Genomic DNA, 9,592 nt, shown 5'->3' with positions numbered 1-9,592 from the left:
GCCCGGCTAATTTTTTGTACTTTAGTAGAGACGGGGTTCACCATGTTCACCAGGATGGTCTCGATCTCCTGACCTGGTGATCTGTCCGCCTTGGCCTCCCAAAGTGCTGGGATTACAGGCGTGAGCCATCGCGCCCGGCCGAATTTTCTTTTCTTTCTTTTTTTTTCGCTGGAGTCATCTCTCCACTCCCAGGTCAGCGTGGTTTGGATGCGGGTGGGAGGGATTGAGCCCCTGAAAATGGTTAGGATTGTCTCTGGCCTCAGCCTCGGTACACACATCACAGGACAAATCAAGCAGCAGTGGTGATGTCCTCTACAGTGGGCAAACTTCTACCCATGTCAGACAGTGTACAGGATCTTTTTTTTTCTCTCTCTCTCTCACTTCCTTTTGAGACAAGATCCTGCTCTGTTGCCCAGGCTAGAGTGCATTGGCATGATCTCCACTCACTGCAACCTCTGCCTCCTGGGCTCAAGCGATTCTCCCACCTCAGCCTCCCCAGTAGCTGGGATTACAGACTCATGCCACTGCCCCCCACTAATTTTTGTATCTTTTTGGGTAGAGACAGGTTTTCACCATGTTGCCCAGGCTGGTCTTGAACTCCTGGGCCCAAGTCATGTGCCCACCTTCACCTCCCAAAGTGCTAGGATTACTGGCATGAGCCACCTTACCAGGCTGGGCACAGGATTTTAATTAAACTTACAATTTAAAAAAAAAAATTTTTAGAGACAGAGTCACCCAGGATGGCTTGCTCTGTCACCCAGGCTGGAGTGCAGTGGCGTGATCTTGGCTCACTACAATCTCTGCCTCTCGAGTTCTGGCAATCCTTGTGCCTCAGCCTTCCTCGTAGTTGGGATTACAGGCATGCACCACCACACCCAGTTAATTTTTTTCTATTTTTAGTAGAGACAGGGTTTCACTATGTTGGCCATGCTGGTCTTGAACTCCTGGCCTCAAGTGATCTGCCTGCCTTGACCACCCAAAGTGCTGGGATCACAGGTGTGAGCCACTGCGCCTGGCCTAAATTTTTCTTCTTTAAGACAGGGAATCTCTCTCTGTCACCCAGGCTGGAACGCAGTGGCAAAATCATAGCTCACTGCAGTCTTGAACTCCTGCCTCAACCTTCCAAGTAGCTGGGACTACAGGCTGGTGCGACCATGCCCGGCTTGGCACAGGATTTACATATGGCCCTGGACAAGTCACTGGCCTTCTCTGGCCTTCCCAGGACTTCTCTGGACTTTCTGGGATGCTTCAAGTTCAAATCATCAGTGGTACAACTGTTGAACAATATGAGAGCACTGTGAATTACTAGGTCTGTGTGGACCGGTTTTGGATTCTAGGCTGGGTCCCAGGCAGAGGTTGGAGGCTGGGGCAGCTGCAAGTAGGACATGCAGGTGGATAGAGGGCCCAGCAGCTTCAGCACTGAGGACTGGACTGGGTTGCCATGCCCAAAGGAAGGATCATTACTCGCTTCCCACTCAAGAAGCAGATGGCAGAACTGTTTTGGAGGGGCGTGGCTTGGGGCCTGAGACCTTCGTTCATGCGGTCCAGATGGAGATCCATGAGAGTTAAGACTCTTTCTAGATATCATGTAGCACTTCAGATTACAAAACTTTTTGCACATGGTCTCCTCTCTGCTTTACAACAGCTCAGGAAAGTAGGCCCAAACATCCACTTTAATAGATAAGGGAGCTCAGAGCAGGTAACCAACTGCGCCAGGTCACACAGCCAAGGAGGGGGTTGAGCCAAGGTTCAAACTACTGCCTTGGATTTTGCAGATACATCCCTGCAGACACCTTTATTGAAGAGGGACCCTGAAGGCTGAACAGCCAACACAGAAGAGGAGGCACTTGGGGGTGAGGGCAATTTATGGCCCTGAGAGGGCCCAGTGCAGGTAGGATGGGAGCCAAGGTAAGGCTGGGCCATGCCTAGCTGCAAGCAAATTTCCTTAAAAAAACAAAACAAAACATGACTTTGTCTAAACCTAAAGTTTGTGGTGGCATTCAAGTCCCATCATAGCCCATCTGTCCAGACTCATCTGTCTGGGATCCCCGTCTTGGGGCCAGTGGTCACTGGCCTGCTTCCTGGTCAATTAGCTTCCGGGACTAGGGGGAGGTGTGAAGAGCCTAGAGTGCAAAATTTAAGAAGCACTCACTCTCAGGGGCGTGCAGGTGCAAGGTAGCGAGGGCAGGACTCTAAGAGTGAGTCTCTTTCCTCCCTGTTTCCCTGTCCTACTTTCGCTCTAAGCATTAAGTTCCCAGAGGACAGAAACGACTTCTTCATTAGAATATCCTGGGGGGTCCCCAGCACTGAAGGGCTCACAGTTGGAGCTCAAACATTTGCCAGTGGTCAGGCTCATTTTTCTTTCCCCAGTGAAAAATGGCCTAGGTTGGGAAGGGCAGGTTCCTGTCTACTGGGTGATCCAACCGATTCTGGTTCGCCCAGTGTCTGGACTTGTCCTTTGCCAAGAATAAGCAGATGAGATGGGCGGACGAACTCCAATGTCCCTGCAAGATTCAGGAAGTCCACGCCAGAAAGTAAAGGACGTTTAGTTCCACGCATTGTTTTATTTTTTACATGCGGGGCAACACACCTGGACAGTGTCGATGACTTGGTCCAAGCCACACGGCCGCACAGGGACAGCGACAGGGCTACACAACAAGTTCTTCGATGCTGTGATCTAATCAAGGAAAACCTGGGAAGCAGCTACTTGATGCACATCGAGTATATCGACGCTCTACTTACGAGGACTGGAACAGTGAGCAGGATCAGTCCATTGCTTTTGCCTGCCTGCTGAGTGCTGATTGGTCCCCGTTTAGGAAACGGAAAAAGGGGCGTGCACGCGGGCGCGGCTGCGTGAGAGACGCGCGCGGCGGCGCGGGAAGCAGTCTCTTCCCCACGACCATGGCGTCGCTCAGATGTAGCACCGTCGTCTGCGTGATCTGCTTGGAGAAGCCCAAATACCGCTGTCCGGCCTGCCGCGTGCCCTAGTGAGCGGGGAGGTCGCGGGGTCTGGGGGTGCGGGTGTCCGGCCACGGCGGGAGGGCGGGAGGCCGGGCGGCAGCCGGCGGGCTGCTTGGAGGGGCCGCAGGCCCTCGGGGCTGACGCGGCCTGTGGCCTCTGTTGTTACAGCTGCTCTGTAGCCTGCTTCCGGAAGCACAAAGGTGAGTGCCCGTCCCCGCCAGCCCTCGGCCCCCTCCTTGCGCGGGGTAGCCCCCACGTCCAGCCTCCGTCTTGGGGGCGTGGACCCTTGGGCTGCGCTTCTTTCTCCGCCTCGGGTCTTCGTGGGTTCTGCAGGAACCTCGCTTCCTCTTTGATCCCTGGTGTCATAGGCCTCTCCCTATGTGTCGGACAGTTCCCTCTGTTGTCCCTCTCTTTAATCCCTCTCACGGTTTTGAACAGTCAGTAGCCTTTCTTCTACCCCGCCCCTCCTTCTGCGTACTACTCTTCTTACTTAGAAATAGTTACCGATTGCTTTTCCCACCGAGGTCTACCCTAGCAGTTTCTTTCTCAGTATTCTGGTGTAGCCCCTTACCATTTTGGCTGAAACTGCGCAAGTTTAACAGTATTTTCACTCGTGTAAATAATGTCTTGTTAGAAACAAAGAGGTAAGTCCATGTACAACACAAGGAGAAGTCCTTGACTTGTTAAGAGAAAAAAAGAACCAAGTAAGTTCTGTGTATGTGAACACACTTTTATACCGTTAAAAAGTGACCTGGCCGGGCGCGGTGGCTCACGCCTGTGATCCCAGCACTTTGAGAGGCCAAGGCAGGTGGATCACCTGAGCCCAGGAGTTCGAGACCAGCCTGGCCAACATGGTGAAACCCCGTCTCTACTAAAAATACAAAAATTAGCCCGGCGTGGTGGCGCACGCCAGCTACTCAGGATGCTGAGGCAGGAGAATCGCTTGAACCCGGGAGGTGGAGGTTGCAGTGAGCCGAGATTGCACCACTGCACTCCAGCCTGGGCGTCAGAGCGAGACTCAGTCTGAAAAAAAAAAAAAAGTTTGATGTAGGCGGGGTGCGGTGGGTCATGCCTGTAATCCCAGCACTTTGGGAGGCTGAGGTGTGCGGATCACTTGAACTCAGGAGTTTGAGACCAGCCTGGGCAACATGGTGAAACCCTGTCTGTATAAACAAACAAAAAAAGCCAGGCGTGGCGGTCTGCGCCAGTGGTCCTAGCTACTCAGGAGGCAGAGGTGGGAAGATCGCTTGAGCCCGCAAGGAGGAGGCTGCCGTGAGCCAAGATCGCACCACTGCATTCCAGACTGGGAGACAGCAAGACTCTGTCTCAAAAAAAAAAAAAAAAAAAAGTTTGACGTAGATTCTTTCAGCTTATTTCCACTCTTGTACCAATATATCGAACTTTTTTTTTTAGCTTTTAGAATCTCAGCAGTGAGACTGTACTCAACATCCTCATTTGATTTTATATGTTGGGCACTTTTCAAAACGTAGTGCATACAGGCCAGGCGCAATGGCTCACGCCTGTAATCCCAGCACTTTTGGGAGGCCAAGGTGGGTGGATCACCTGAGGTCAGGAGTTTGACACCAGCCTGGCCAACATGATGAAACCACATTTCTACTAAAAATACAAAAATGAGCTGGGTGTGGAGGCGCACGCCTGTGATCCCAGCTACTCAAGAGATTGAGGCAGGAGAATTGCTTAAGCCATGGAGGCGAAGGTTGCAGTGAGCCGAGACTGCACCACTGCACTCCATCCTGGGCAACAGAGTGAGACTGCATCTCAAAAAAAGTAAAAATTAAAAAAATTAAAAATAACTAGTGCATACAAGTTCTAGCTCACTGATTTAAAGGACTGTATGTTATTATATAGTTGATACGACCATTATTTATATAAAGCTTCCTATTGGTGGATTTTTCTTTTTAATATTTGTTTTTAATTGACACATAATTGCATACAATTTGAGTTACAATGTGATATTTCAATACCTGTATACAATGTGTAAGGATCAAATAGGGTAGTTAGCATGTTCATCACCCCCAAATAATCATTATTTCTTCATGTTGGGAACATGCACAATCCTCTCTTCCAGCTATTTGAAAGTATACATTGCTGCCAACATGGTCATACTAAGGTGCTGTGTAACACTAGAACTTACTCCTCCTATGTGGCTGTAATTTTGTATCGATTAGCCAACTTCTCCCTAGCCCCCTACCCTCTACTCTTTCCAGCCTCTAGTTACCACTTTCTACTCTCTACTTCTGTGAAATCAACTTGCTTAGCATCCACATGTTAACAAGAACATCTTTCTGTGCCTGGCTTATTTCACTTAACATGATGTCATCTGGTCTTACCACGTTGCTGCAAGTGACAGGATTTCATGGTTTTTTATGGCTAATATCCAGTGTGTATATGTACCACATTTCTTTATCCATCTGTTGGTGGATCCTTAGGTTGATTCCATATCTTGACTGTTGGGACTAGCAGTAAACGCGGGAGTGCAGGTATCTCTTTGACAGACTGATTTAATTTCCTTTGGATATATACGCAGTAGTGGGATTTCTGGATCATATGGTAGTTCTATTCGTAGTTTTTTTAGGAACCTCCATGCTGTTTTCCATAATGACTATACCAATTTACATTCCTAATAACAGTGCAGTGTATAAGAGTTCCCTTTTCTCCACATCTTTGCCAACATGTTATTTTTTTTCTTTTTGATAATAGCCATTCTTACTTTGGTGAGATGATATCTCATTGTGGTCTTGACTTGCATGTCCCTAATGATTAGTGATGTTGAACATTTTTTCATGTATTTGTTGGCCATTTGTATGTCGTCTTTTGAGAAGTGTCTGTTCGGGCCATTTGTCCATTTTTATTTTTTTTGAGACAGAGTCTCGCTCTTGTCACCCAGGCTGGAGTACAGTGGCACAATTTCTGCTTACTGCAACCTCCGCTTCCGGGGTTCAGGCGATTCTCCTGTCTCAGCCTCCAGAGTAGCTGGGATTACAGGTGCCTGCCACTATTCCTGGCTGATTTTTTTTAGTAGAGACGAGGTTTCACCATGTTGGCCAGGCTGGTCTTGAACACTTGACCTCAGGTGGTCGACCTGCCTTGGCCTCCCAAAGGGCTGGGATTATAGCTGTGAGCCACCGCACCCAGCCCATTTGTCCACTTAATTTTTTTTTTTTTTTTTTTGCTGTTGAGCTCCTTGTGTATTCTAGAGCTCAAGTGAATATTTTGCAAATATTTTCTCGGGTCTCTTCACTCTGTTGTTTCCTTTGTTGTACAGGAGCTTTTTTGTGTAATAGAATTCCATTTGCCTAGTTTTGCTTTTGTTGCCTTGTTTTTGAGATTTTATTCATAAAATCTTTGACTAGACCAAAGTCCTGAAGTATTTCCCCTGTGTTTTCTTGTAGTAGTTTCATAGTTTCAGGTCTTATATTTAGGTCTTTAATCCATTTTGATGTTTATATATGGTGACAGATAAGGATCTAGTTTCATTCTTCTGCATATGGTTATCCTTACAGTTATCCTATTTTTCCAGTACCATTTATTGAAGAGTGCTTTTTTCCCAGTATATGCTCTTGGTGCCTTTGTGAAAAGTCAGTTGGCTGTAAATGTGTGAATTTATATCTGGGTTCTCTATTCTATTCCATTGATCTATGTGTCTATTTTTATGCTAGTACCATGCTGTTTTAGATATTATAGCTTTGTAGTATATTTCGAGGCCAAGTAGTGGTGATGCCTCCAGCCTTGTTCTGTTTGCTCAGGATTGCTTTGGCTGTTGAGGATCTTCTGTGGTTCCATATTAATTTTAGAATTTTTTTTTTTTAATTTCTGTGAACAGTGTCATTGGTATTTTGATAGGGATTGTATTGACTCTGTAGATTACTTTGGGTAGTATGGTCATTTTAATATTTATTTTTCTTATTGGTGGATATTTACATTAATTTTGCCTTTGTTGCTGCTATAGGCAGTGTTAAAGTAGTATTTAATAAAGAGTAATTTTTTATCAGAATTTTCTAATAGCCACATCTGTTGTACACTTTTCATTTGTCTTTTTATTTTTATTTTTTTGCAACAGTCTTGCTCTGTCACCCAGGCTGGAGTGCAGTGGTGCTCACTATAGCCTTGACTTCCTGGGCACAGGCAATCCTCCTACCTCAGCTTCCCAAGTAGTTGGGACTACAGGCATGCGCCACCATGCCTGGCTTATTTATTTTTAATTTTAATTTTTGTGGAGATGAAGTCTCACTGTACTGGTCTTGAATTCCTGGGCTCAAGTGATCCTTCCACCTTGGCCTCCCAAAGCGTTGGGATTACAGACGTGAGCTACCCGTGTCTAGCCTGCCATCTTTCTTGATTCCTATGAATATCTGCTGTGTTTGGCTTTTTCTTTCTTGATATTCTCCTTTGGAGGCTGGGAAGATACCGCTCTGTGGTATTCTTTCCTCCCTTTCTCCCTTTGAAGTCCTAACTAGGCCTGACCCTATTCTAGCCTCTGAGGTCAGATGAGATAGGGTGCATTCAGGGTGGCATAGCTGTAGATTCTCCTTGTTTCTTCTTTTTGAGACAGGGTCTTGCTCTTTTGCCCAGGATGGAGTGCAGTGGTGTGATCACAGCTCATTGCACCCTTGGCCTCTTGGGCCCAAGTGGCCTTCCCACCTTAGCCTCCTGAGTAACGGAGACAAACTTTATCTATTTTTCATAGAGACAGGATCTCACTGTGTTGCCCAGGCTGGTCTTTGACTCCTGGGCTTAAGCAGTCCTCCTGTCTCGACCTCCCAAATTGCTGGGATTACAGGCAGGAACCACTGTGCCCAGTCCTCCCTTTTGCTAGATCTCTCCCTTGAAATTTGGTCCTTGACTTTTATTCCTAGGTAGGTGGTCTCTCTTTTACTTTAAACTTTTTTTTTGTTTTCTTGCTGACATCCAGATTTTTAGCTCCAGCCTCTTTTTGAGCCCCTTAGACACAAATGTATTTTGAGGTCAGGTACAACTCAGAAAATTCACCTCTTCTCCAGTCCCTCCTGCTGTGTTGCTTATACGTATAGCACAGCTGTAAAGTTAGACCTGGATTCTAAAATCTGCCTCTGCTACTTACTAGCTGTGAACACCAATGGACAAGTTTATTACAAGAAAATTTAATCCTTTCGTCTGTAAGTGGAATTAATAGTCTCCATGTCATGGGCGCTTTCTAAAGGTTCATTGAGCCACTATGTATCTCACTGTGTACCTGGCACAGTGCTTGGCACTCAGTCACTGGCAGCTGTTGTAACTGCCACCTACCTGACCAGAACCTTTCCGTAGCATATTGTCTCTACAATTTAAGTCTCTACAATCTGGTCCTGCCTTTATGTCCTCAGAATCCTTTCCTGTGACTTCATGCTCTGTTGATTCTCTGTCACCCAGGCTGGAGTGCAGTGGCACAATCATAGCTCACTGCAGCCTTGACATACTGGGTTTAAGTGATCTTCCTGCCTCAGCCTCCCAGGTAGCTGAGACCACATGCATGCACCACCATGCCTGGATGATTTTTTTTTAAATTTTTTGTAGAGGCATAGTCTTGCTAGGTTGTCCAGGCTGGTTTCAAACTCCTGGGCTCAAGTGATCCTCCCACCTTGGCCTCCAAATGTTAGGATTACAGACATGAGCCAGCACAGCTGGCCTTCTGTTGACTTTGTAAGTTCTTTGGTTGTTTTTTCTCTAGTTTTATCCCATCTGGTATCTGGTTTACAGCAGCTATTTCAAACACCCCAGTTAATTGTGGTGAGAATCTTGTAAGATTTGGCAGGGTAGAGAGGATGGGGACAGGTTCTTGGGGTGCATGAATGAGCCCTGCTTTCTCAGCCTGCTTGCGGTTTTCCTTAACCTCCCTCTTGCTTTGATCTCTCACTTCTTCCACATTCCTGGGCACCCACCCACATCCCTTACCCCAGACACTTGCTTCCTACCTAGATGCTAGCTTGGTGGGGAGGTGCAGCCTTGTTGCTGAAATGGAGGTAATGTGGGCCTGGGATTTGTGTCTTTTTCAGAGCAGTGCAACCCTGAAGCTCGTCCTGTTGAGAAAAAAATAAGATCAGCTCTTCCTACCAAAACCATAAAGCCTGTGGAAAACACAGGTGGGTTGGTTGACTTCAAACAAATCTACAAGGGACTTCACATAGAATAAGTTGAAAGGAAGGAAAAGGGGAGACTGGGGCTGGTCAGGGAATCCAGAACAAGAGCTTCATTGGGAAACAACAGCTTTCTTAGCCCTGAACATCAGGAGTGGGGCCATGTCATCATGAGTGATGTTGAGGCAACAGCCTGAAAGCAGTATTCAGAAGAAAAATGGGCAGAAGACAGAGATGAGAAAGGCTATGGCTGTGGTTGGGGGTGTGTGGTGGGCCCTGCTGGCAGGAGCCTTCTCTAGCCCACAGCTAGCTGCTGGTCTCCCTCCGTGAATCTGGCTGGGGCTGTCAGTTCACCTGAGCTCAGCCCAGGCAGGAGGCTTTCTTTGTCCTAGATCATCTCGCTGCTGCTGGGGGTTCAGAGCTCAGCAGTAGTGGGCTGTCGACCTATCCATCCAGCCATCTAAATGTTCTTTAATACCTCCTGGGTGTCTTGTACCATGCCAGGCTCTGAAAGCAGC

The 9,592-nt window shown here is 47.3% G+C and overlaps 1 protein-coding gene across 2 annotated transcripts in view; it reads left to right on the top strand.

Moving 5' to 3' along the window:
* The first annotated feature begins 2,827 nt into the window (after positions 1-2,827).
* ZNHIT3 (zinc finger HIT-type containing 3) overlaps positions 2,828-9,592 on the top strand; it is an 8,389-nt gene continuing 1,624 nt past the window's right edge. The window contains exons 1-3 of one of the 2 annotated variants that reach the window (XM_026456736.2): positions 2,830-2,987; positions 3,130-3,161; positions 8,994-9,581. In XM_026456736.2, coding sequence (XP_026312521.1) covers positions 2,902-2,987; positions 3,130-3,161; positions 8,994-9,130 — 255 coding nt within the window. In that variant the 5' untranslated portion in view covers positions 2,830-2,901 and the 3' untranslated portion in view covers positions 9,131-9,581. Of the gene's footprint in view, positions 2,988-3,129; positions 3,162-8,993; positions 9,582-9,592 lie in introns of those variants that run through there. The other variant, XM_023204698.2, reaches the window with a different exon arrangement.

This window comes from Piliocolobus tephrosceles, chromosome 16, assembly GCF_002776525.5.
Source record: "Piliocolobus tephrosceles isolate RC106 chromosome 16, ASM277652v3, whole genome shotgun sequence".
NCBI classification, from domain to species: domain Eukaryota; kingdom Metazoa; phylum Chordata; class Mammalia; order Primates; family Cercopithecidae; genus Piliocolobus; species Piliocolobus tephrosceles.
Note: the sequence above shows the minus strand (reverse complement) of the source record. Positions and strands in the feature narration are given on the sequence as shown.